The 27,084-nt window shown below is 57.5% G+C and overlaps 1 protein-coding gene across 7 annotated transcripts; it reads right to left on the bottom strand.

Annotated features, from left to right (window-relative positions):
- Window positions 1–1,928: 1,928 nt before the first annotated feature.
- On the bottom strand, window positions 1,929–25,951 carry TRIM3 (tripartite motif containing 3). Of its 7 annotated transcripts, none has more exons than XM_081909709.1 (13): window positions 25,794–25,951; window positions 23,265–23,340; window positions 18,249–18,442; window positions 14,070–14,313; window positions 12,386–12,537; window positions 12,102–12,282; window positions 9,680–10,403; window positions 7,581–7,684; window positions 7,322–7,489; window positions 6,588–6,768; window positions 5,022–5,092; window positions 3,777–3,917; window positions 1,929–3,399 (listed from the first exon to the last, which is right to left on the bottom strand). In XM_081909709.1, exons 3-13 carry the CDS (start codon window positions 18,377–18,379, stop codon window positions 3,247–3,249), a joined length of 2,250 nt encoding a protein of 749 aa, XP_081765835.1. In that variant the 5' UTR covers window positions 18,380–18,442; window positions 23,265–23,340; window positions 25,794–25,951; the 3' UTR covers window positions 1,929–3,246. The 7 variants fall into 7 exon arrangements, with proteins under 7 accessions (XP_081765835.1, XP_081765836.1, XP_081765838.1 ...); XM_081909710.1 differs by having other exon boundaries at window positions 6,600–6,768; window positions 25,794–25,942; XM_081909712.1 differs by lacking the exons at window positions 23,265–23,340; window positions 25,794–25,951 and adding an exon at window positions 20,089–20,283.
- Window positions 25,952–27,084: the final 1,133 nt, after the last annotated feature.

The raw sequence follows: 27,084 nt of genomic DNA on the forward strand, positions 1-27,084 counted from the left end.
TTCTCCCGGGGCGGGGCCGCGCAGGCGCGGGAAAGAGAGACGCGTGCCTCTGGGCGTGTGCAGAGGGCGGGGGCTGCCCGAGAAGCCCCAGGCGGGCCGGGCCAGCTCCCCCGCGGCCAGGGCGCTCTGCACATGGTCAGGAGTCCGATCCTGCAGCAGCCTCTGCTTGAGAAATGGGGGGGGGGAGTTTGGGGGTATCATGAATTGACAAAATGCTTAAAAGAACTTCTGTCAAGAATCCTAGAGTTGGAAGAGACCACAAGGGCCATCAAGTCCAACCCCCTGCCAAGCAGGAAACACCATCAGAGCACTCCTGACATATGGTTGTCAAGCCTCTGCTTCAAGACCTCCAAAGAAGGAGACTCCACCACACTCCTTGGCAGCAAATTCCACTGTCAAACAGCTCTTACTGTCAGGAAGTTCTTCCTAATGTTGAGGTGGAATCTTCTTCCTTGTAGTTTGGATCCATTGCTCCGTGTCCGCTTCTCTGGAGCAGCAGAAAACAACCTTTCTCCCTCCTCTATGTGACATCCTTTCATATATTTGAAGAGCTCCGAAGCTTTCTTATTAGGAATGACAGGAGCTGCGATTCATCCAAAAGATTATTTATGTAGCAACAACGGCAGCGGGGATGTCATTAGCCCCCAAATGGAAAGATGCAACAATACCCTCCAAAGCAGAAGGGCGAGCCAAAATGATGGGCTCTGCCGAAATGTCTAAGCTTGCCGAGAAATTAAGGAACCAAGAAGATCAGGACTTTGAAAAAGAATGGGGAAAATGTATAATGTACCTAAGAGAGCATTTGAAATATATTTTAAAAAATTTAAAAAATTGTCCAGTAGCGCCTTAGAGACGAACTAAGACCCAGAACAAACTTGGTCTCTAAAGTGCCACTGGGCAATTTTTATATTTTGACTACGTCAGGCCAACACGGCTCCCTACCTGAATGTAAGAGAGCATCGTAAGGAAATCAAAACATTAGCTGGAATTTATTGATATGCAGATCAAAGAATATTGGGTATAAGTTCCATGAAAGGGAGGGAGTCGACATTTGAAGACTCATGAAATAAGTATGGAAATGATGTTGAGACAAATTTGTAACTATCAAGACTAATAAACAGGTTGTTTATCTTTGTCTGCCTTAAGCAATGGCAGGGACCTCCGTGGCCATGTTGCCCCCCCTGCAGACCCGCCTTTCCTCGGGGGAGGGCAGGAGCCCAGCCCACCCAAGACAGGCCTGAGGAGCTGCCATGGGACTTTTTGCTCCCGTTTATTCTGAATGCCTTCCTAATGTGACCCCTCGCCACACCCAGCAGCTCCCGATTGAAGCGCAGAGTGAGGACCGGGACATTGGCAGGGAAACCAAAATGCTTGTTTGCAAAGCTATTGTACTTCTGACCTTACTATATGCTTGTGAAACATGGACCACCTAGAACCGCCATCTCCAACTCCTCACCTCAAAAGATTCAATCAGTGGTGTCTCCGAAAAATTTGCACATCACTTGGGAAGACAGGCGAACTAATATCAGTGTACTGGAAGAAGCAAAGATCACCAGTGATGAAGCAATGATTCTTCATCATCAACTTTGTTGGACTGGTCATGTTGTGCGGATGCCTGATGATCGTCTTCCAAAGCAACTACTCTATTCCGAACTTGAACATGGAAAGCGTAATGCTGGTGGTCAGCAAAAGAGGTTTAAAGACTGTCTCAAGGCAAATATTAAAAAATGTAGTATAAACACCAACAATTGAGAAACACCGGTCTGTGAGTGCTCCAGTTAGCATGACAAAAATAAAAATTTTAAAATGTAAAATTTGTAAAAAAAAGAGTTGCTTCAGGCAGAGACTCCCAAGCCTTGCTCCAAGGTGGCCCCCAAGAGCCCAGCTCCCTCCCGCCCCCCTTGTGCAGGAAGACAGTGGCCCAGAAGTTCTTTCAGAATACTTTTATTTATTTTATTTCTTTATTTTTACATACATTTTGTCATGAGCAGGGGGCTGCCTTGTCCTAGCCCAGCAGACAGGAGTGCTTGTGTCAGGTCCAGAGGGGCAGGGGTTGTCCAGGGGGTGGAGCGGCTGTGGGCAGGAGCATGTTCGGGTCCGGGGGGAGCAGGCGGGCCAAGGCAGGACCCCACAAGTCTCTTGGGGGTGGGCAGGCTCCCTGGGTCCAGAAGCAGCCCCTCTGGAGAGGGGCAGAGTGGGGAGGGGCTGGCTCTCGAGGGGAAAGCACCAGCTGCTCAGCGCAGGGCCAGAAGGGGGCAAGGGCTGCCCCCCAGCCACAAGTAAAAAGATGAAGATCGAGGGCATCTCAGCCTGGGAGGAGAGCCAGTGGGGGGGGGGCGGCTGTGTCCATCAGGCATTCTCCCCATAGCGGAGCGGGGCAAAGGTGTGGGGGAATAAGCAGCCAGGCCAAGGTGCCACCAACCCAAAGCTGGCCAAGGGTGCTGGTTATCTGGGAATTGTAGAGTTGGAAGGGACCCCCAGGGGCCATCTAGCCCAACCCCCTGCAGCTGAGCTGCCCTGCATCAATGCCTCTTCCTGCTGCCTGGGGGAAACTGGTCCGCAGCTCCTGCCTGGAGGAGGAAGGCCACCCCTGCTCCTTGCTTTGGATGCCCAGAAACCCAGAAAGGAATCGTGGGATTGTAGAGTTGGAGGGCACCCCAAGGCCATCTAGCCCACCCCCTGCAGGAGGGGAGGGAGGGAGCCGCCTGCCCGTCCACCTGCCCAGAAGGCCACAGCCTCTCCTCTCTCCCACCTGCAGCCGGGCTGGGGGGGTGATTGTCCCCTCCTGCAAAGAGCCAGATAAGTGGGGAGGGGGCTGCCTTGGAGATAAAGTGCAGAGAGAATCTGGGGGGGGGGGAGAGCAAGGGGCGAGGGAGGGGCAGCTCTTGGGGTCCCAGACCCCCAGGATAGTTGGCAAGGGGGTGGCCAGAGCCTCTGAAGCCGGCAAGCAGCGGCTGCTGTGGTGCCCACCAAGGGAGTTCTCCCCCATCCCCAAAAAGTCCTTGGAGAAGCCAAGCGGGCGACGCTCCCTCCCCCCCCAAGCCCCCCACCCTCAGTGCACCTATAGCTGCCTCAATAGCGATTGGCACCGTCACACTCAGCTGCCAGAGCCCCCGCCCAGCGCTGAGGGGCAGGCCCCCCGTTGAGGGTCCAGCCCCCCACCCGAGCCCATCGTCCTTAAGGCCAGCAGGTGGGCAGGAGGGGGAAGCCCCGCGCCCCCTCCCGGGCCCAGCCTGCCCCCCGGGGCTACTGCAGGTAGCGGTAGGCCTTGAAACAGTGGTTGCCAGAGTCAGCCACAACCACGTGGCCGTCGGACGTCAGCGCCAAGCCCTGCGGCCCGTAGAGGGGGTCTGCCGTGGTGTTGATGTAGGAGAGGAAGGAGCCTGCGCTGTCAAAGACCTGGAAGGAGAGCAGCCGGGGGTCAGGAGGCGCCGGGGGGGGGGAAATGCAGGTGTTTTAATTAGGGATATTGGGGAGTGGGCTGCAAAGGGGGACATTCCCCTTCTACCATCAGCTTACGATCATTTGACTGCCAGGTGGCTCAAGAAAGAGACTCCAGGCAAATTTTTAGGTAGCAGCTGAAGGCAAGAGAAGATGGTTTCAGAGCATGTGCAGAGTGCAGCCCCTGGGCTTGGAGTGGGACTGCTTTGAGGTCAGAAGGTGAAGACCCCTGGGGCTCTGAGGTCTCTCTCCTTCAGAATCAATTCCACACCCACCCACCGGGCTGGCTCATGGCCCCCCACCTCCCTCCTCTTCCCTTCACTGGCCCCCGGTACCTGGATCCGGCTGTTGCCCCAGTCGGCCACAATGATGTTCCCGTTGGAGTCCACGGCGACCCCCGTTGGGGCGTTGAACTGCCCATTCCCCTCGCCGTGTGAGCCAAACTTGAAGAGGAACTCTCCGTCAGCACTGTACACCTGGGGGGGGGGCAGGAACAGGGTTGGCCAAGTGCCCCTCCCCTTTGGCCTCTCTGCCCTCCCTGCCCCACTGTTCCACTTGGGCTGTGCGATGGGAGGGGAAGGAGGGCCTGGCCTGGCCTGCCCCAGACATTGGGCACTGAGTCCCCTCTGCCCCCAAAGAGACGAACAGGATGACGTGCAACACTGGTGTCAGAAGTGGGATGGCAGCTATAGAGTGGACCCTCCGGATACAAACTTAATTTGTCCCGGGGGTCTGTACTTACCCCAAAAAGTCTGTATCCAGAGGCACTGCTTCTGTGCAAGTGCATGGCACGATGGAGCACTTCTGCGCATGCGGCGAAACCCGGAAATGTCTACTTCTGGGTTTGCTGCGTTCGCAACCTGAAATTACGTTACCCGAAGGTAACGTAACCTGAAGTACCACTGCAGTGCATTCTACACTGACTGGCAACAGCGCTGTGGGATTGCAGGCAGGAGTCTTTCTGCAGCTTTAACAGGAGACACCTTTGGGGACTGACTTTGGGGAGGATCTCCCCCTAATGGAAAGAGGCTGAGGGGTCTGGTCTGCCCCAAACACTGGGCACTGGATTTTCCCTGCACCCAAAGGAACAAGGCTCTGTGGGGACTTACTAAACTACTCAGTTTACTAAGCTGTTTGTGTCTTGCAGCATTGCAAGACTTTCTCGAAGCCGAGGATCCCCCTCTGGCCCCCTCAGTACAGCCGCTGTTTTATTTCGCTTCACTGGGCCCCCAAATCCAAACCGACCAGGAAGTCCCTTTGATGCCTCACATTAAAACTAGCCGGTTCCCTCTACAGGGCAGGAGGAGCCTCTCTGGGGGAACTGGGGAAGATGCCTCAGTGCCCCACTGAGCCCCCAACCGCCAGGACCAGCCCAGGGCATTTTGCCACTTGAAGCACAACAAAAAAATTGGACAAAAGGGGCAAGAGAGGAGGCCTTGGGACCTGACGTGCAGCCCCCTCCCAGCCCCACTGAGGGAAATGGGGGTGGGGACGCTGGACGTAAGTGCATTAGCAGAGGAGGCAGGCAGCCCCCTCCCCGCCCGTGGGGTGGATCCGGCCGGGGATCCGCTCTCGCTCACCTTCACGGAGTGGTTGTGGAAGTCGGTCACCACGATCTCGTTCTTGTTGTTGACGGCGACAAAGTGCGGCCCTGAGGAGAGGAGAGGGAGAGGGAAGGAGACTTTGCTTGCCACCCCCAGGAGGGGGCTGTGGGGGGTCAGGGGTCAAGAGGGGCAGCGCTGGGGGGTCAGGAGAAGACCCCACGGGAGAGATGGGGCCAAATCCATGTGGCCTCAAGGTGACAGGATTCCCAGTGGATCAATCTCTCTCTCCAAAATCCCCCCCCCCCCACTGAAAAGTGAGGCCTCAAGAGACAAGCCGTCTGTCAGGGATGTTGTAAGTTGCGATTCCTGCATTGAAGGGGCTGGACTAGATGAGCCCTGGGGGTCCCTTCCACCTCTGCACTGCTATGATTCTATGACTTCCTCCACCTGCTTTATTGCACCTGAGAGCGTCTGGGTCAGGACCAGGCCACGTGGGTCGGCCTGGGGAGACCTGATCCTTTCTCCTCACACTCCATTCCCACCAAAATCACACCTAAACATGCCTTTTGCTGGAGAGGCAAATGCTCGGTTTTCAGCAGATGACAGTCAGGTAGTCAAGAGGGCGCTTTTATTTACAGGAAATGCTCTCAGAGGAAGGAAGGAATATACAGTGGTCCCTTGGTTCTCAAAGGCCTTGGTACTCAAACAACCTGAAACCCAAGCACTGCAAACCCAGAAGTAAGTGTTCTGGTTTGCAAAAAAAATTTGGAAGCCGAACGTGCTCCGTTTTGAGTGTTACGCTGAGATCTGTCTGTTTTTGCCATTTGTGTTTTTGTGGCTCTTTTTGGTTTTGCTTTTGTGACTGTGTGGAACCCAGTTCAGCTACTGATTGAGTGAGTGAGTGAGTGAGTGAGTGAGTGAGTGAGTGAGTGAGTGACTGCAGTACATTGCTTTCATTTTATGGATCAATGGTCTCGTTAAATAGAAAAAAATCATGTTAAATTGCTGCCTTAGGGGTTGTTTTTAAGAGTCTAGAACAGAGTCATCCATTTTGCATGACTTTCTATGGCAAAGCCTGTCTGGGTTTTGGAACACTCTGGTATTGGAATGGACTTCTGGGGCAGATTAAGTTTGAGAACTAAGGTGCCACTGTCCAAACCAGCCTTTCTGCATTGCAGTGGGTTGGCCTGGAAGACCTTTGGAGGTCCCTTCCTGGAGGTTTATAACAGAGGTTGGGCTTCCACCTGTCAGGCATTCCTTGGCTGTACTTCCTGCATCACTGGGGGGTCCCTTCCAACTCTTCCTTTCTGGGGGGGCACACGGGCAGAGGCATGTTAGTCACCACACCAGCCACCAGAAGGGTTAGTGGCAGGGAAGACACTCCCCTGCCGGCCACAAGAAGGTCCGTGGCCAAGGAGCCAAGCCAGCGACAGAGCAGAGAGCACAGGAAAGCCCCCTCCCCGGACAGCAAAGGGGTCCGGGCAGCCCTGGACCCCCGGCAGGCGGGCGGCAGAGAGCGCTCACCCGCTGGGCCCCCAGCCCGCATGGCCCCGGCAGAAGCCCAAGGCATGCAGTAAGAACAGGGAACCTGGCGTGGATTACCGTCAAGGGTACCTGCAAACTGGCGCTCCGAGGTGCCGCGGCTGCCAAACTTGGTCACCAGCTTCCCGTTGGACTGGAAGATGAAGACGCAGCAGGCCTTGTTGTCCACCACAATGATGTGGCCGTTGCGGTCCACGGCCACCCCCTTGGGGCCCATCAGGCGGCCGGCTCCAATTTTGGTCTGGGGGCGGCATCAGAGGGAGAAATAAACAGGGGGCCCAACACCCTCCCCGTCCCCAGTGGGTGCCTGTCAGGTCACAGAGGAGCCCGCGTGGCAAGGGGACAGAACTGGGTGCCCCACATTCAACCCCTCCACCCTGGGTGGCATCTCCAGGGGACAAGGGAAGGTCCAGGAGAGACGCTGCCAGCCAGGACAGGCATACTGAGCCGAGAGCCAGAGCTGGCCTAAGGCTCCAACTGTGACCCCCCACACACACACATGGGGTCCAGATTTGGGGTTCAGCCTTCAGCTCTGGCCGTCTCCCCCAATGCACAAACAGACTTTGGCCCTCCTGCCATATTCCCCATCGCGTCACCTGTCCCCTTTCCACCTGACTCCTACCTGGGCAGGTGTGCAGCAGCTCCCTCCTTAGGACCCGGTGGGGATGTTGGGTTAGTGTAACCACCAGGTCTTCAATGGGACCCCAAGCCCACCCTGAATGTCCTGGATCCACTGAGGGGGCCCCCAGGTGGAGGGAGCAGAAACTCCCCCCCCCCGCCGCCTCCTCCCTTACCTTGAACTTGCCCTCGGGGGAGAAGATGCTGACCCAGCGATTGTCGTAGTCGGCGATGATGATGTCCCCGTTGAGGTCCACGGTGACCCCGGTGGGGCGCTGCAGCTGGCCTGGGGAGCGGCCCCGCACCCCAAAGCGCAGGCGGAACTGGCCCTCGTTGGAGAAGACCTGCGCCCGGCGGGAGAGAGAAAGGGGGCGTGAGGGGCAGCCCCACTGCTCTCCCCGAGGGGGCCTTGGAGGGGCGGGGGGGGCTCCCTACCTGCACACACTGGTTATTGCTGTCGGCCACCACGATGCGCCCGCTGCTGGAGGTGGAGATGCCCTGCAGGTTGGTGAACTCGCCTTTCTCCCGACCGCGACTCCCTGCAGCCGGGGGGGGGACAGGGTGAAAAGCAGCCCCACATCTCACGCAGCACCCCAGGAAGCAGGCACCCTACGCCACCCCCACTCGGCCCAGGAGCTCCCCCCACCCCATAAGAACTAAGGAATGGGGAAGATCTGGAAGAAAACAAATCAGGTTCATGTGCGAAGCTGGTTGGAATGTGTCGGGAATATGGCATTGACCAATTTCAACACTACAACTCCCATGATCCCTGGCCTGCTTGGGCTGATGGGAGTTGGAGTCCAACCACCCCTGGTGGTCCAGAGGTGCCTCACATCTGGCATAGAAGGTGGTTGGGATGTTTTTGTTTTTATTATATCTTTTGGATTTTATATTCCTTTTTTTTATTAGGAAAGTGTCTCACTTAAAGGGCTGAGAATTTTTCATAAGGATCTTTTAATCAATTAATTAATAAATAAATAAATAAATAAATAAATAAATAAATAAATAAATAGCAAATTGTTGAAGAAATGCAAAGAATTGCATTTAAAGTTTGGAGAAATGAGGAAGTTACAGAAGCAAGAGTGGCAGATTTCTCTGTCTCTAGTCATAAGCAAGTCCCAGTGCAATCAGCTTGTTTAGGAATGCAGTCCTGCTAGACTTCTGGGCTCAGCCAAGTGGTGGGCAGCCTCATTGCTGAGCTTCCTGGGAAAAGTTTGGCTTACAAATGGAATAGCTAGCAGCTAAATTTGAAGGAGGCCATTCTCAGCCACTGGGTGGCATCTAATGAAGTAAGACTAACCACGGAACAAGTGCCTCATGCCCTCTAATTTCAATAGGTCTACTCCAAGTAGAATTTAGTTGGAATAATATTGTTTTTGCCAAAATACAGACTACCTATAGCAGCAGCAGCCAAAATGGCATCCTCCTCCATATGTTGGACTCGCATTAGCCAAACTAGTTGAAGCCGATGGGAGTCCAAAAACCAGTGTTAGAAACTGAGATATGAAAGCTAGGAGCTAAATGGCACCTTCAACCGAGGTGATGGGGATTTTTTATACTGTGAACTGCCCTGAAACCTCCGAGTGTAGGTCGGTATATAAATTCAATAAATAAAATAAAACAAACAGAAGGTGCGCTCTGTCCTCTTGGTCACTTGGGGGTGCAAGACATGCTCTCCCCAGGTGGGCTCACCTGGAGCATCCATTGCACAGCTTCAGGCGCCAGGCAAAAAGGCCTCTCCATAGCCAGGCACTGGGCCAGTAAAGACCAATCTGTGGCCTTGAAAATGGGTTCGGGGTTGTTGGCTTGTTTCCATTTCTTTGTATTCTCATGCTGTATGTTTATGCCATGAACTGGCCTGCAATCTTTTATTTTCTGCCTTTTTTATATGCAGTGGACGCTCAGGTTGTGACGCGATCTGTGCGGGAGGCATGTTCGCAACCTGCAGCGTCGCGTCTGCGCACATGTAGGTCGTGATTCGGCACTTCTGCGCATGTGCAAAGTGCGATTTAGCACTTCTGCACATGCGCAAGCACTGAAACCTGGAAGTAACCCGTTCCGGTACTTCTGGGTTTGGCGCGGTGAGCAACCCGAAATCACGCAACCCGAGGGGTCTGTAACCTGAGGCATGACTGTATAGATTAAGTAGCTGTTTTAATTTCTGCAGATTATAAAAAGATACTTTGTAAGGGGTTTGTATTTTTGCATCTCTTTGAACAGCAACAAGGTAATAATAAAATAAGAAGCTAAGAGGAGCCAGCATCCTGTTCTCACAGTGGCAGACCAGTGGCTCACGGTGGGAAACTGGCAACCAGGATCCGGACCCGGGAGCCACACTCTTCCCTGCTGCGCTTTTCAGAATCTGGGATTCTGCAGCATTGCTGCCTCTGACCTTGTGATTCGGGAGCGGGGCCAGGCAGCTGCTGGCACTGCCCCCGGGCGGAAGACTGCTCCCCCCGCCACTCTAGGGCCCCCCTTTGGGCCTCTCCCCATGCGCTGCCCCTCGCTGCCCGGCCAGCCCCCCGGCAACTGACCCACGCGGAAAATGAGCTCGTCCTCGATGGGGTTCTCCTTCTTCTTGCCGCTGCTGTACATGCTGGAGGGGCGGCGCACGGCCTTCTGGCGGATGTGGCCGCTGCTGGGGGACTTGACGCGGCGCTTGACGTCGTCCGGGGAGGGCGGCACGTCGGAGGCCTTGACGGCCTTGACGCGGAAGGGGCTCCCGCGGATGGGCTGCCCGTAGAGGCGGATGGAGAGCAGGTGGTCTCCCTCGTGGCGCGGCGTGTAGAGCAGCTCGTAGGTGCCATTCTTGTTGTCCAGCACCTCGTGACTGAGGGCCGAGCCGTCGGGGGCGGTGGCCTCGGCCTGCAGGCAGGCGCTCCCACTGCGCACCAGATCCCCATCCTTGTCCTTGGTGGTGACGGTCAGCGAGGCGGCCTGGCCCACCACTGCGTGGCGCAGGCCCTCCCCCGTGGCCACCGTCTTGTGGGCGATGGCGCTGGTGGTCAGCAGGACGCCCAGGTTGAGGATGGACTTGCGCACGCCCTCCGTCTCCACCACGTAGTCCACCTGGGCGTTCTCGTGCGGCTGCTCGGGGAAGTCGCGGCCGGCCAGCTCGCTCAGCCGCTCCGTCATCTGCTTCTTGACCAGCAGGACCTCCGTCTCGGAGCCGTGGTCCAGGGCCTGCTCCGTGAAGCTGCAGCTGCTCAGGATGTTCTCCTGGCCCTGCCGGAGCGTGTCCAGCTGTGCCTGCAGCACCTGAGAGAGGAGGAGGGAGGGATCAGAGAACAGCAGGGCTGGGAGGGACCCCCAGGGGGCATCTAGTCCAGCCCCCAACAATGCAGGAACTGCAGCTCCAGAATCCCTGGACAGAGTGGCTTTTCGGGAGCACATCCAGCTCAGGGCCACACGGAGCCCAAAGCCCATCCCCATCAAATTGGATTAAGAGCACTGCAAACCCAGAAGTAGGTGTTTTGGTTTGTGAACTTTGCCTTGGAATAAGAACATGTTCCACTTCCTGTTGAGTGTGTTTCATTTGTAAATTGAGGCCCCCACTGCCATGGGAAAGAGCACCTTGGTTTAAGAACAGACTTCCAGAACGGATTAAGTTCATAAACCAAGGTACCACTGTATTGCCCTATACCCGCAGGTCTCAGAGCAGTTCACAAAAAATATCAAAATATATAAAATGAAAATAAACACAATAATCCAATAACACCTCCCCCCCCCCAAAAAAGAGCCATATTTTAACAGGTATAGGATGTTGAGGAGGGCAGCTTAAAAAGGAACGTTTTTGCCTGACGCCTAAAGGTGTGTAATGAAGGCGCCAGGCGACCTTTCCTGGGGAGACCATCCCGCAGACAGGGAGCCACTGCAGAGAAGGCCCCGTTCTTGTGTTGCCACCCTCTGCACCTCTCGGGGAGGAGGCACACATCTAACCTCTCTTTAAAAACTCATAGAATCATAGATTTGAGAGGGAACATTTAGTCCAACCCCCAAAAATTGGGGGGGGGGGACATGGCAGGTGGCAGAATAGGTGGAAGGGGTAGGAGAGGGCTGCGTCAGGCACTTCCCTCCCTCCAGGGGGGCTGATTCAGGCTTCCCCCATCCCAAGTGGCTCCTGTAAATGGGGGGACACAGCACTGCATGTGGCCTAGCGGTTAGATTTTCAGACTAGGACCTGGCGTGACACTTGCTGGGTGACCCCGAGGGGCCAACCTAACCTACCCCACAAGTGTGGGGATTACATGGGGAGGGGAAGAACGATGGACCTTGAGCTCCTTGGAGGAAAAGGTGGGGCATGAATGCAAGGAATCACAAATACCAATCACTGGCTTGGCAGGTTTGCTGCCCAGGGCAAGAGGCAGACACAAATGCTGCCCGCCCTGCCGGGGGGCACGGCACCTGCCCCACAGCTCAGCCCCAGTGTAGCCGAGAGAAAGCGCCCAGGGCCGTGCCTCCCACAGAATGATCTGCCCTTTGGCCAACCAGCCATGCGCTCTGAAGTTTTAAGAGCGAGGGAGGGGCTGGCCACCGGCCAGTTGGGGGCCCATGCCAAAGACGGGGAGGGGAAAGGCAGCCGGGGTGGGTGGGGCTGGACGTTGGCGCCCCAGAGACGCACTTCATTGTTCCAAAGAACAATTGTTTACAGAAGCCCGTATTTACGTTCTGCCTGAGCTCTCACAAAGAGCCGCTTGTGGCCAAGTCACCAGGGCCCCGGGGGGGGGGGAATCTCAGCCAGGCCTGGCCCCCAGAAGAAGCCAACTGGAGAAGAGGGCCTCTAGGCATGCGCAGAGAGCCACTGCCCATGCCCATCCTCCAGGGATTTAAGACGGAGTCTCTGAAACAGCACATGGGAAGATCTCTGGGAAACGGAGGCTGCGTGAAGAGGCTCTTGCCCACCTTCCTGAGCGCTGGTGCTCAGCGCAGGGCAGCATTGTCCCGGCCCAGGCTCACCTTCTGCTTGGCTCCACACAGGGCCTCCAGGTCCCGAACCAGCAGCCCCTTCCGCTGGTGCAGAGCCTTCTCCAGCTCAGCAAAGGTGCTCCCGATCTCGGCCACGGCATCGTTCTTGCGCTCCACCAGCTGCTGGCTGATCTCAGAGACCAGCCCGATGGCCGTGGTCAACTGAGGCAGGCTGGGGGTGGGAAAGGGGGGTCAGTCCAGCCCCTGCCTGCAAGTGGCCCCCTCCAGCTCCTCCTGGCAAGCCCCACCCCACCCCACCCCGCCCAGGGCGGTACCGGCTCTTGATGGCGTCCAGCTGCTGGCGCAAGGAGGCCTTGTGCTGTTCCACCACGTCCCGCAGCGGCACCGTCACGTGCTCCCGGTGCTCCCCCACCGTGCACTCGTGGCACATGGCCGTCTCGCACGACTCGCAGTAGTACTCCATCATCTGGCGGGGGGAAGGAGAGAGAGGCAGAGGGAGGTGTTAGAAACTGGGGCAGAAAACCTGGGTTTCAGTCACCGCAGAGGAATGCCCAGGCGCCCCACTGATCAGCTGATTTGCAAAGTGGCCGCTGCACAAATCAGTTTTTTTAAAAACTGTTGTTTTATTTTTTATGTTTTATGTTTTATTATGCAAAAAAACCCCCCATAAATTTACGTCATTTGTTACAAGAAATTCAAAATTAACAAAAAATAAGCTCCTATGTTCTGACAATAAATCTTCTTAAGGTACATCTAACTTCCCATCGTCTCCATACTTCATTTAATATTTACTAACTTACTGCATAAACCTATCCATTCATTTTATAATAAAGTATTACCGTATTTTTTGCTCTATAAGACTCACTTTTTCCCTCTTAAAAAGTAAGGGGAAATGTGTGTGTGTCTTATGGAGCGAATGCAGGCTGCGCAGCTACCCCAGAAGCCAGAACAGCAAGAGGGATTGCTGCTTTCACTGCACACCAATCCCTCTTGTTGTCCTGGCTTCTGAGATTCAGAATATTTTTTCTTGTTTTCCTCCTCCCAAAACTAGGTGCGTCTTGTGGTCTGGTGCGTCTTATAGAGCAAAAAAATACAGTATTTCTCCTGTGTCCTTGTTTCTTACTTAGTACAGCTACAGAAGAAATTTGAAGGCAGCGACCAAGTTCACACTGCAACAACTATTCTTAAGATATGTTTTGAAAACTTCCCATTTTGCAATAAGTACTTGTTTTGAATTATCTTTCCTTATTTTGGTTAATTTGGCTAGCTCTGCATATTCAACTAATTTTTGTAACCATTCTGACCTGGTAGAGATTTTATCACTTTTCCAATTCGTCCCTACTAGGATTCTCACAGCGACAGTGGCATATAGAAAAATTTCTCTTACATTCCTAGGAATGTCTGGTCCTGTAATTCTGAGGAGAAAAGCTTCTGGGGTTTTTTATAAATGAAAGCCTAAACATTTTTTTAAAGTTCTATATAAAGGGCGCTGCACGAATCAGTTGGCTCCCACCAAAGGATGTGAGCACAGCAGCATGGCATCAAAAGACGAGTTTCTTTGGGTGCCATGCTGCCCCACAAGCCAGCTGACTGGTGTGGCATGGCAGCAATGCCAGCCAGCCAGATGGAAATGGTAGTCGCCAAACCTGGTGACAAAACATTGCGACTTCCTCGCTGGTTACCTGTTGCATAATGTGACTGGCACTCAGTTAGTTTCAGATGCAGTGAGGGGTCGGCTCATTCCCCCACCAACCCAAGCCCAGCCCCCTGGAGCCAGTGCCAGGGCAGGCCCCTCCCTCCTGACTCAGGGGGTGGAGCTCCGCAGAGGAGGAGGAGCCTCCACTCGGCCTGCGGAGGGGTCCCAGGCGCCCTTCCCCGGCAAAGCGAGCCTGGAGGGGCCCAGCAGGCCAGGAAGGGGAAAGAGCCAGGAGAGGGGCGGGGGGGGCAGGAGCCCCAGGGGGTGCAGGCGGGGGACCCTGCTGCCAGCATAGGACCCACCTTCCCCTCGTGGTTGGGGCAGGAGAGAGGCTTCCCCGGCACGGCGCTGACCGAGTCCAGCATGGCGGCGGCCGCGTCTTCATGGCTGGCGCTGTCGGGCTGGCGCTGCAGCACCTCCATGAGGTTGGTGATGAAGAAGTTGTTCTGCAGGGCGGCCACCCCTTTCTCGGGCAGGATGGAGGTCTGGCGGCAGACGGGGCAGGAGAGGGTCAGGCTCTGGGGCGGGATATAGTTCTGGAGACACCTGGGGCAGAGCAGGCAAGACGAGACACGGGGGTCAGGGGGCCAAGCGCCCACTGCTGGGGGGCAAGGAAGGCGGCGGAGGCAGAGATGAAGCGGGGGGGGGAGTGGCAAGCAGGGGGGGTGGAAGGGCAGAGCGAGGGGGAGGGGAGACAGACACAGAGGTGAGATGGCCCCAGGTGGGGGTGGGTACAAGATGAGTGGGGCTGAGGAGCGACTGGCCACTGCAGTCTGTGGGGCTGGGGGTCCCTCTTCAAGTCAGCCCTGTGCCCCTCTCCAGGGAGGCCAGCCTTGCCCTAGAAGAAGACATCTCTTTCCCCCATTCCTGCATGGACAGGGGTTGGACTTGATGACCCTTGGGGGTCCCCTTCCAGCACCAGAATTCTGCACCCAGCAAGCCTCCAGGGACTTAAGCTGCAGGGGGGTCTGTTGGGGGGCAGCTTTGCTCAAGGTCTCTCCCCACTGACTTCCAGGAGCACAACCCACCCCAAAGATCTTCCAGGCCAACTTGGGGTTTCCTCCCTGACCCTCCCACCCCAAGCAGAGCCAGGCGGCCACTCTTCGCCTGCAGCCTGGGGGTGGCACAGCACCGGCCCCCCTTTCCTGGCTCCTCTCTCAGGTGGGAAGCCCCAGAAACACCTTCTCTCTCTCCAGATCCCTCCTGCCCCTTGGTTTACCCCCCCACACACACCTGAGCCACTGACTCCCCCCCAACCTGCCCCCCAGTGAGGTCACCCCTTGGGCGGGAGGCAGGACCATCTGCAAGGTCACACGGACTGATGCCCGGCAGAAGATTTGGGCACTCTCTGTCCCCACCCAGCAGCGGCTTCCCAGATCTAAGCACAATGCTGGAAGGGAGCCAGCCCCACGTTGGCTCAGGGCGGGCGAAGCCAACCTCTCCCCAGACAGCCCTGGCACACGCTCTGCCCCTCCAGCCACAAGGGGCCATTCTCCTCCGTCCGCGTAGCCCACCCTCCCCGAAGGCTCAAGGGGCAGGAGACCCAGAGAGAGTGCCTCCAATCCAGGGCCCACTGCAAATGGAAAGATCACAGGAATCAGCCCCCCTTGACCTCTGCCAGGGGAGTTGGCAACTACCCCCCCAAGAGCCTCCCCCCTGACCCTTCTGCCTGGCACGTCTGACACACTCAGCAAATTCAGGAAGTTCATCCCCCCATCCATCCACCCAGGGCCCACCCCCAACTGCACCAGGGCACCACCCTCCCCCCCCCAGCCTTGAGCCCCCATCTGCCACTCTGCTCAGAGGGCGAACTCCAGGCCTCCTTGACCTGGGCTGGCATTTGGCTTCCTGGCCTATTTACAGACTACAAATATAGCGTCTGCCAGCGCCTGTCCTTGGCCTGGCTTGCAAAGGAGGTGAAGAGGGTGGCAGGTGACAGACTGTGAATGTGTAAAGAAGACAGAACCGGCAGAGCTGACTCTCCCCCCCCCCCAAGGACAACCAAGCCCAGCAAGGCTGCTGCCCCCTCTAGAAACCCCTGCAAGGAAGGGGGCCCAGTGCCAAGGGGGCCACTCTGCCAGGGCCAAGCTGGGCATGGCTGCCAGTCTAATGGCCAGCGCCAGGCTAGAAGAGCTTGCAGCCCAGAGACGTCTGACTCTGAAGCCATTTCCCAACGCCAGGAACCTGCGCATGACCCAGGACTGTTTTGCCAGGGGGTGTGGCGCCCATGAGCCCCTCCCTGCCCTTCCTTTGTTCCCACTGAGGAAGGTCCCTGAGTCAGCACCAGAGCTCTGGGCCCGATCCTCTGTGATGCCAGATTAGGGCGTGTCCTTCCAAGTCTGCAGGAAACTGCTCACAAGCTGCTAGAGCAGCTTCCTCAACCTCGGTTTCTGGCCTACAACTCCCATGATCCCTAGCTAGCAGGACCAGTGGTCAGGGATGGTGGGAATTGTAGTCTTAAAACATCTGGAGGGCCGGGTTGAGGAAGCCTAGGCTAGAGACAGAAGGTGGAGCCCAGAGTGGTCCTGGCATGAAGGGGGTTTTAAGAGGGTCCCCCCAGCATCACTGATAGCCCACTGCCCTGGTGCCCCAGCTCAGAAGTCCCAGTGAGGAAAGAAGCAGGTGTGAGCCCTGCCGTGATGTGGCAGCAGAAGAGGCCAAGAGCATTGTTCCAAGGGAGCCAAGAGCCCCTCAGGCAAATCCCGGCAGAGGGTCCAGCACTATCTGCAACTGGATAATTATTATAATTGTAATAATTTATTATTTATACCCTGCCCATCTGGCTGGGTTTCTCCAGCCACTCTGGGCAGCTTCCAACAAAATATTAAAAATGCCAACTCAGCAGGGGGAGTGGCCAGAAGCAGCGAGGAAGGATCCTGCAAGCATACCACTATATTGCAGCCATGGGGTATATGCTGATGTGTGAATGGTGTGTGCCTTTAAGTTAGGATTTGCTAATGTAATACCTTTCAATAAAAAGCTATTTTTTTATAAAAAAAGAAAAAGGAGGCGCTTCCTGGCCTCTGTCCTTCCCCAGAGCAAAACAGAAAGGTGTCTGTCAGACTGCGCTGCAATTGAGAGGCTGGTCCCCAGAAACAACGTGCTCCAGGACAGACCCAGAAAACGAGAGCCCCCCCCATCCCTTGCAGTCCCCGGGGCCCTTGTGGGCGGCAGCCCATCCTGGCCGGGGACCCAAAGTCCCTCTTGCAAGGCTGGACCTGCTCCCAGGCCACCTGACAGAGTTCCTCAGGAGCAGCAGCCACACGGCAGGCACCCAGATGGGGGGCTGCATCTGCCCCACCACTGCTCAAAACGCCCGGGGCACATCCCTCCCCCCCCCCGCCTCATCTCCCCATGTGACAGATGCCGCCGCTGCCCTCCTTCCTTCCTTCGCCCCACATAAGGCCAGCAGGAAGAAGGATCAAGGGGCGCAAGTCTGGCATGGGCATCTTCCAAGGCCAGGGGCTGGAGGGACATCCCAGGACACTCTGCAAATGAGCTTATGAAGCTCATTCAAGGCTGCGAGATGAAACTGCTGAGTGGCCAGATATCCGAAAGCTGAATGACTGTGTAGCACATTATATATGCTAAGTGGCTTCCCAATGCCAGAATGTCTGCATTATCAACACCTGCTTTATGAATTGCCACAGTTAACCATGAAACTGCCACTCCCTGGAGCTTTCTGTGTTTCAGTTCCCTCTGATCTCACTTTTCTCAGTTCCCCCACAGCCAAAACCAATCATCGAGCACCAGGAAGTCAGGATAAGGCTCCATGCATCTGGCTGCAGTCCATGACGGATTGTGCCACAACCAATGTGCCAATCTTTCAGGTGCCACAAGATGCTTCTGCTGTAAGCAGCTGGCCTGGCTGCCCCGCCAGAAACTTCTCTTTCAATTACACCCAACATTCTTTAGCTGACGCATTGTTTTAAGAAAAGACATTTGGACATTCATCAACCACTTAAAATACATTCACCATTTCTGAAATTTATAAAGAGGCCTTGAGAACCTAAGAAATGCCCTGCATCTGGATCAGGCCCAGGGGTCAAATAGATGCCAGGGCACAGGAGCCTCTGCCTGGTCTCCAAGAGGAGGCAGAAGGCAAGACAAAGGCTGCGGTGCAAAGAGCCAAAGCCACTTCTAACCAGGATTAAAGCCTTGCAGACACAACTCCAAACCGCACAACTCTTCTAGTCCTCATGAGGGATGGGAGGGGCTCCGCAAGAGGCTCCCTGCTCCCAAGAGGGAGGGAATCTCGACCCAGCCGATGCCTCCTCCACCCACACCCAAGTCCCAAAGTCCCCCCCCCCAATAAAAGCAGCCTTCCCGAGGCCTGCCGGGCTCAGCCGAGGAAGGCGCATCACTGCAGTCTCCGCAGGGAGCTCGACCCCGAGGCGCCGCGGCGGCAGCAGCAGCAGCAGCAGCCGAGCTGGGTCGCCCCCTCCGGGCCAGGCGTCGGCGAGGGGCGGGGCGTCTCTCACCTTTCGCAGAAGGTGTGCAGGCAGGGGAGCACCTTGGGGTTGTGGTAGCGGTCCAGGCAGATGCTGCACACTAGGAACTGCTTGTCGATCTGCCGCACCACCGGGCTAGAGCTGGACTCCCGCTTCGCCATGGCGACGGCCGGGGGGGCGCCCCACTGGCACCCTCCTCCTCCTCCTCCTTCTTTGCGGATGGCCTGCCAAGGAGGGACAGGCAAGGGGTGACCCTCGACGGTCACAGGCGCGCACCCGACGCCCCTAGAATCCCGGGGTGCAGGAAGGAGGGCGGGGTCCCCCCCAATTTCCCTCCCCTGCAGGGCCGGGGACTCCCAGGACACCCCCTCCCCACGAATCGGTTAGGGCCGCTTGCCCCTCTCCTCATCCCAGCTGCAGCTCAGCCCCGGATCCTGGGGGCGGCGGAGGAGGGCCCCACCCCCAAACAGCAGCCACGCTGGCGGAGATGCCGCGGGAGGGGAGGGGAGGGGGCGGCAGCATCCCCACCTGGCCCGCCGAGCCCCTCCCCCGCTGCCCAGCCCGCCCCTCCCAGGGCCCAGGCCGGAGCCCGGCCCGCGCCAGCCTCCCGCTCGGCCCGCCGCCGGCCGCGCTCACCCAGCTTCTGCGGGCGACGGGGGCGCCCTCGGGGCCCGCCTCTCCGGAGCCCCCCGCCAGCCTTCCGGCCATGGCGCGGCGGCCCGGGGACCTTCCGGGTCTGGCAGGAGGGACGGGGCGGCGGGCGGGCGGGCGGGCGACGGCTCCTCCCCTTCCCCTGGAAGGGCGGCCCGGCCAGGCAGCGGTGTGCCAGACCTCTGGGCCGGGAGGCGGAGGAGGAGGAGGAGGGCGCTCGTCCAGCCCAGCCCGCCCCTCCCTTCCCCCCCCCCCGCAGGCTGGGCCGGGGCCAAAGGGCGCCTCCCCGCCGGTGCCGGGGGGGGTGGGGAGGGGCTGCAGAGGCATCCGCCCCGCCCCCTTCCGCAGGGGCCAGCCTGGCACCCCCCCCCCCGAGGCGCCCTCCTCCCATGCCAGCCCGGGGAGGGCGCCCCCGGCCCGCGTCCCGGCCCCACCACTCACCGGGCGGGCTGCTCCGTCGGAGGGGGCGCTCAGCGGGAGGGGCCGGCCGCCTGCTGCGCCCCCATCACCCGGGGATGTCGGCGGCGGGGCGAGGCCCGGGATGCTGCACCCGCTCGGGCTGGGCTGGGCTGGCTCAGCGCATCCCCTCGGCGGCCGGAGCGTACCACTGCCCGCGCCGGGCGGGGGGGGCCGGGCGAGAGCGGCGCTTTCTGGCTGGCCGCCGGAGCCCCGCGGAGCCCCCGCTGCCTGCTCGCCTCCAGCCCCTCCGCCCCCGCCCTGGCCAGCGCCAGCCCCGGCCCCGGGAGCAAGGGGGTGCCCCGCCTCCGCCCCCCTCCCGCCGCGCCAATGGTCGCGCCCGCCGCGCCGCCGAGCTGCGGCGGCTCCTCCGCAGTGCCGGAGCGCGGGGAAGCGGGGCCGGGGGCGGGGGGTGGGGTGGGGGCGTCGAGCCCGCCCCCCAAGCCCCGGCGGGCGAGGCCAGGCAGCGGGCGGCGAGGGAAGGGCCCGGCCCGCGAGGGGGAGGCCAAGAGGGAGCGATGGTGGTTGTCATGGGAACTGCATCTCGGTACCCGCGGAGGATGCTGCAGGGGAGTGGCAGGAGGGGGAGGGGGCTTCTTCGCACCAGGAAGGGTCCTCGTGTCCCGCCCCCCCCATCCTTTAGGAAGGTCAACCCCGCGGGGAGCCACCCCTTGGAGCTCAGGGCCGCAGGGGGCCCTAGGAAGGGCCGGATCCAGACTCACCCCCTCCCTCTTTAAAGCCTCCAGATGCCCAGGAAGTCTACCAGATCGCGCGCTCCTGAATTCAGTCTTCTCTTCTCTTTCCTGAATCTGCTGAGTGGGTGACTCCGAGCTCCAGTCTAAGTCAAGAGAGCCTGTCTGCTGGATCAGACCAGATGCCTCTCTGGCCCCACATCCTGTGCCCCACACTTGCTAAGCAGGTGCTCCCATGAAGCCACAAATAGGTCATGAGCACAAGAGCGCCCTCGCCCCATATCCTCCGCGGAGGCGACACTTGGCTGCTGATGGGATCTTAAAGAGCATTTTAGAGCACCAGGAGAGCCGATGCACAACAAGACTCTCCCCCATGAATCTGTGCTTTGCTGAAGCCGTCCAGGATGGCAGCCAGCACAGCCTCTTGTGGGAGGGAGTTCCACAGTTGAACCATGTGCTGCATGAATAAATACTTCTGAGCTTCATTTGATTCCCATAAGTATTTGGAGGGAAGGAGAGAAACGTTTCTTTGTTCACTTTCTCCAGGCCTCACATAATTTTAGAAGCATCCACCATGTTGTGTCTTCCTCGCCTTTCAGCTAAACTAAAAAGTTCCAGTCGCTGGACTCCCTGGATCATTTTGGGGGTCCTTTTCTGAACCTTTTCCAAAAAAAAACGCTCCCAGTTCAGACCCAATGAGCATATATGCAAAATTAAGGTCTTTTGCCTCAACAGACATCACTTTACACGTATTCACATGGAAATGCATTGGCCATTTCCCCTCCCATTCACTCAGTTTGGAGCCTCCTTTTGGAGCTCTTTTTGTTTCAACCACTCTGAACAATTTGGGTGCCATCAGCAAACTTGGCCCCCACTGCTCACTCCTGCCTCTCCAGCATTTATGAACAAGCTAAAAAACTCAAGTCCCAATCCTGATCCTTGGGGTCCGGGGCGCCACCTCAATCTCGGGATTGTGGGTCCCCAGCAGCAACTCTTCCTCCTCCTCTCTGCAGCCAGGGAGGAACCCTTTTCTGCAGGGCGGGGCAGAGAGACCGTCTGTGTCTGAGCCCCACTCCCCGGAAAAGGCTGCTTTGCTGGCGGGCTGCGTAGGACGGAGCTGAACTGCTTCTCTCTCTGCCAGATGGGCGGGGTATAAATATTATTATTATTATTATTATTATTATTATTATTATTATTATTATTATTCACTTTGTGGGTGCCTGGCTCCCACAATTATATTATAGTGGGTGCCCAAGCACTCACAGCCCCCTGGCATTGGGGCCCCTGCTTGGGGGACTCCACTTTCTGCATTCAGAGACTTCTCCATGTCTTCCTGCCTTCTGCTCCTGCGGCTTCACCAGTTCCAGATGCACAACTGGCCTTTTGCTCCTTGCCTGCTTAGCTTCCTCGGGAGTCTTTGGTGAGGGACTTTGTCAAAAGCTTTTTATCCCCCTGTAACTGCCGCTCTGCCATGGATGCTTCCGCTGTGATTCCTGCATCACAAGGGGTTGGACTAGAGGACCTTTGGGTCCCCCCCCAGCTCTCAGATTCTATGATTCTATGACACTAGACCCCCAGAACTCTACAAGAATTCTACAAGGAAGAATTCTACAAGGAAGGCTCAGGCAGTATGTGGGCCGAAAACTCCCAGAAGTGCAAGCTGGATTTAGAAGAGGCAGAGGAACCAGAGACCAAATTGCAGTATATGTGCCGCCGAAGCGAGCACTAGAACAAATTGCAAACATGCGCTGGATTATGGAGAAAGCTAGAGAGTTCCAGAAAGAGATCTACTTCTGCTTCATTGACTATGCAAAAGCCTTTGACTGTGTCGACCACGGCAAACTATGGCAAGTTCTTAAAGAAATGGGAGTGCCTGATCACCTCATCTGTCTCCTGAGAAATCTCTATGTGGGACAAGAAGCTACAGTTAGAACTGGATATGGAACAACTGATTGGTTCAAAATTGGGAAAGGAGTATGGCAAGGCTGTATATTGTCTCCCTGCTTATTTAACTTATATGCAGAATTCATCATGCGAAAGGCTGGGCTGGATGAATCCCAAGCTGGAATTAAGATTGCCGGAAGAAATATCAACAACCTCAGCTACGCAGATGACACAACTTGGATGGCAGAAAGTGAGGAGGAATTAAAGAAACTTTTATTGAGGGTGAAAGAGGAAAGCGCAAAATATGGTCTGAAGCTCAACATCAAAAAAAACGAAGATCATGGCCACTGGTCCCATCACCTCCTGGCAAATAGAAGGGGAAGAAATGGAGGCAGTGAGAGATTTTACTTTCTTGGGCTCCATGATCACCGCAGATGGTGACAGCAGTCGCGAAATTAAAAGACGCCTGCTTCTTGGGAGAAAGGTGATGGCAAACCTAGACAGCATCTTAAAAAGCAGACACATCACCTTGCCAACAAAGGTCTGTATAGTTAAAGCCATGGTTTTCCCAGTAGTGATGTATGGAAGTGAGAGCTGGACCATAAAGAAGGCTGATCGCCGAAGAATTTATGCTTTTGAATTATGGTTTTGGAGGAGACTCTTGAGAGTCCCATGGACTGCAAGAAGATCAAACCTCTCCATACTGAAGGAAATCAGCCCTGAGTGCTCACTGGAAGAACAGATCCTGAAGCTGAGGCTCCAATACTTTGGCCATCTCATGAGAAGAGAAGACTCCCTGGAGAAGACCCTGATGCTGGGAAAGATAGAGGTCACAAGGAGAAGGGGACGACAGAGGACGAGGTGGTGGGACAGTGGTCTTGAAGCTACCAGCATGAGGGAGGCAGTGGAAGACAGGAGTGCCTGGCGTGCTCTGGTCCAGGGGGTCACGAAGAGTCGGACACGACTAAACGACTAAACAACAACAAGAGACCCCCAGAAGACACCTGAGCCTCTCTTCTCTGGGTCTGGAGGGAGCCAGCCTGGTGGGTGGCAGGGGCCTCATCGCAGCCTCTCAAAAAGCCTCCCTCCTGCTCAAGGGGCATCAATAGGGCAGGGGTGACCCCGGAAGGGCAGGGCCAGGCTGCACCCTCTCTCAGCAACACTCAATCATTGGGGCAGCAATACTCACCCACTGGATCAAGCTCATGCCCAGCCCCCTAGGCCAAGACACCCACCCCCTGCCCCTGCCCCCTATCTGGACACTCAGAGGCCTGACTGCTGCAGCCCTTTCCCTTCCCTGGTTGCTACACAAGGAGTGCCCCCCTCCGCCAATATCCTCTGCCCCACTTCCCCACAGCCTTACCGTGCCATGGCAGGATCCTGTCCTCACTGCATCAAGGCTCCCATGGCTTCTGCCCCACAGCCATGGGGCTGGGCACCTGAAAGGCAGCAAAGGGAGGAGGAGGCTGTAGCATCACTCAGTGGATAAAAGCAGGGGGAAGAGGGAGGCCCCCCCAAAAAAACCCCTAACAGAGCCAGGCCTCCAGTCATCCAGCATCTCCTGGCACCCAGAAGAAAAAATCAAATAAAGTCTGGCAGGGAGAAGGGAGATGCCCAAAGGGAGGTGGGCGGGCAGGTGTCTGGGTGCAAACTCCTTCTTGGGGTGGAGTTCTAATAAAAATAAAATAAAACAAATAAAATAAAAATGTATTGCTTATACCCCGCACCATCTGGCCGGCCCTCCCCAGCCACTCTGGGCGGCTTCCAACAGAATATTAAAAACACAAGAAAACATCAAACATTAAAAACTTCCCTAAGCAGGGCTGCCTTCAGATGTCTTCTAAAAGTCAGATAGTTGTTTATTTCCTTGACATCTGGTAGGAGGGCGTTCCACAGGGCGGGTGCCACCACCAAGAAGGCCCTCTGCCTGGTTTCCTCTAACCTCACTTCTCACAATGAGGGAACCACCAGAAGGCCCTTGGAGCTGGACCTCAGTTTCCAGGCTGAACAGTGGGGCTGGAGACGGTCCTTCAGGTATACTGGGCCAAGGCTGTTAATGCTTTCAACCCCCCCCCCCAACTCTCCATGGCCATGCTTTAGTTGAGATTCCTGCATTGCAGACTAGATGGCCCTTGGGGGTCTCTTCCAGCTGTACAGCAGCAGCAGCAGCTCAGAGACCGCTCTGGATGCAGCCCCGCTGCCTTGGGAGTCTAGCCCTGAGGACCAGCCCTTGGCCGCCTTTCCCGGCCTCTGAGCGAGTGGTCTGCTGCTGCCGGCGCTCCTTCTCTCAGCTCAGCCGGAGCCACGCAGCTGCTCAGAGGCAGGCGGTGCTGCTGCCGGTGACGGCATGGATGTCCGCTCCTTTCCGCTGGCGCTCAGCCCTCGGAGGCCAGCCAGAAAAGACGCCGCCGCCGCCCCGCCTGGCTTGGCGGCCTCCCTACTCTCCCCGTCGGCTCCCGAGGCCGCTTGGCTCAGTCCGTGGCTGCACGGCCCGCCGGCCAGGCAGAGAGCCCCCCGCGAAACGAGGTCGACTTGGGGCGGGGAGCGTGGCTTGGCAGCTGGGCTGTCAAGAACTGGGGGTGCGGTGTGTGACCTAGGCGCAAACGGAACCCCCGACAGGCGCCGCCGAGAGGCGTCCGGAGAGCAATCTGAGCCAGGACTCGGTCCCGTGGGGCGAGGGGAGGCGCTCGTGGGTCCTGCGACGGGCCAGGGCAGCCCTTGCTGGGGCGTGGAGGCAGCCGAGTCTGCTCGCGCGCCCCAGGGGAGGTGGGAGCCAAAGAAGGCGCAATAGAAGTTTAGGAGATTCCTGCTGCATCGCAGCGGGTTGGACGGCATGACCCTCCGAATACTATTCCTTGATTCTGTGAGATGCTCTGTTTGGTCATCCATACAGCAACAACCTTGCGAGGTAGGCCGATTTCGAGCGCCCCGCCCTGCAGCCGTGGGGGGGCCCGGCACCTACCCCTCGCAGGGGCGCATCCAGGGGGACCCCCGTCGAGGGAGAGGGGCTCTCCCCGCAGGCCAGTTCTTCCTCTCGCCCGCCCGCCCGCGCGCGTGCCAACCAAGGGAGGAGCCGCCCGCGCGCAGCCTCTCCGCCCCCCATGATCCTCCGGTTCCCGGGCCAAGCGGCCCCCAGGCGGGGCAGAAGGAAGCAGGAATGCGGCCCGGCTGGTCCAGCTCCCTTTCCCGGCCGCCGCCCCCTCTTTCATCTGGGTTGTTGTTGTGCTCGGGAGTCGGGACAGAAAGTCGTTCTCCCTCCGCCCGCCAAGAAGCGCGCAGCTCCCAAGACAGGAGCTCCACCGCATCCCCCGGCCCCTGGATACCCCGGGCGCCCTTGTGCCATAAGAACATGAGGAGAGCCTGCGGAGCCAGGCCAGTGGCCTACCTCGTCCACAGGGGCCAAATACTCCTAAAAACCTAGGGATCGAGATAGACTGCCTCTGGAGCTGGAGGTTCCCTAAGAACCTCGGAAGAGCCCGTCTAGTCCAGCCCCCTGGCTGCCCAGTGGCCAGCCGGGTGCCCCCGGGGAGGCTGCCAAGCAGGACCCGAGCGCAAGAGCATCTCTCTCCGCCTGCTCTGCCCTCGGACGGAGACAGAGCCGAGCCATCCCGGCCAGTGGCTTTCCAAAGCCCTCTGCGCCTCCATGAATTTGCCTCACCCAAGTTGGGACCCACATCGCCTCCTGCGGGAGGGAGTTCCGCGGTTTCCTCGGCGCTGCCCAGGGCCGCCCACCCGCTGCCCCCGCCTCCCGACGGGTCGCTCCCCTCGCAGCGGCTCCGGGCTCTCGACGGGGCTGTCAGCGCCGCGGTCCTCCTCGCCTCCGGAGCCCGAAAGACCTCCCGGCGCCGCGGTCCCGGGGGCGCCTCTAGAAGCCGCGCAGGGAACTGCTCACCTGTGCAGGTCCCGGGCAGAAATGCCGCCCGTCCTCCGCCGCCGCGTCCTGCGGAGCCCGCGGGGTCCGGCCCCAAAGAGAGCGACCCGGGAACAGCCCCCGCCGTCGGGGAGACGCCGCTCGCTCCGCTTTTGCTCGGGAGTTTCCTCCCGCTTTGCTCGGCGCATGAAAGGCAGAGCGGGGCGACCTCGCCCAGAAAAGGTGGCGACGTCACTCCGGGTTCGCCCAGGTCCTACCTGAGCAGGCATCAGGGACCGCAAGAACCGGCACCGCGGACTCGCTCCTGGACGGAAGGCGGTCCCGCGCTGCGCCCCGTGGCGGCGCATTTCGGAAGCCTAGCAGAGTCGCCGAGGACTTGTGGCGCCCCCTGCCGCCTGCAGAAGCCCCTGCTCAGCGGAGCAGCATCTCGGCAGGTAAAGGCCAAAGGTGAGCGTCAGGAGCGGCTCTTTTCCCCCCGACATGTTGAGGCTGGACATTTCTGGCGAGCCAGGGCGGCTCAGCAACGCAACTGGTTGGCTCCGGTGGAGCCGAGCTCTTTCTCCTTCAAGGAGGCGCCATCCCTCCAGGCGATGAGAGTCTGCCTCCGACTCTGTGATTCTCTCTCAAGGGCTCTCAGCCCCCCCCCCCCAGTCTATTAACGTGGCTCGTTTCCCTCCCATTCTGCATCCTGCAGCCACATCTCTGGTGAGTTCGAGGGTCTCTCTCCGAGTTCTGTTTCTTGTCACCAACGCCTCTCTGGAGAAGAGCGCTAAAAGCAAGGAGATCCATTCTGCAGCCCGTGTGCTGGGAAGGCAAACTGGATTCTAGGGCAGGAACAGGAATCTGACCGGGAAAGAATCGGGGGAAGATTTGGTCAGGTAGGAGCAGGAAAGGAAGGAGTCCGGAAGGAAGGAAACCCCGAATGGGGTCGAAAGCTCCACAGCAGACCAGCCTCCCTCAGAAAGGAAGGCTCTCAGGGGTCATTCTGCATCCTTGGTGGCAGTGCTTTTTTCTAAAGAAAATGTTTAGGGGTCCTCTCATTTTCCTACTCATATTGAAATACTGCCCCTCAGTGAAGCCAAACTTAGATTCACAAAATGTTTAGTGGCATTCATGTCCCCCCAGAAAAAAGCACTGCTTGTTGGACAATGACAGAATTCCCTATCTACAGAAACATTGTAAAATTAAGGAAAGTTAGAAGGATGCTGGAATGAAGTTATGTGGTTTTAGCTGTAATGTTATAAAGGAGTATGTAAAAATGGGTTGTTAACAGGTGAGAATGTAAAGTTACAATATATTAAGATAAATGATT

The sequence above is a fragment of the Podarcis melisellensis genome (genome assembly GCF_964234715.1).
Source record: "Podarcis melisellensis genome assembly, chromosome: 4".
Lineage (NCBI taxonomy): Eukaryota > Metazoa > Chordata > Lepidosauria > Squamata > Lacertidae > Podarcis > Podarcis melisellensis.

Coding starts and splice junctions, on each gene's coding strand:
- TRIM3 (XM_081909711.1), bottom strand. CDS start 18,926: ATGGCCGGAAGGCTGGCGGGGGGCTCCGGAGAGGCGGGCCCCGAGGGC. Junction 18,443..18,854: donor CCGTCGCCCGCAGAAGCTGG/GTGAGCGCGGCC, acceptor CCTCCTTGGCAG/GCCATCCGCAAAGAAGGAGG. Junction 7,490..7,580: donor GCAATAACCAGTGTGTGCAG/GTAGGGAGCCCC, acceptor CGCCGGGCGCAG/GTCTTCTCCAACGAGGGCCA.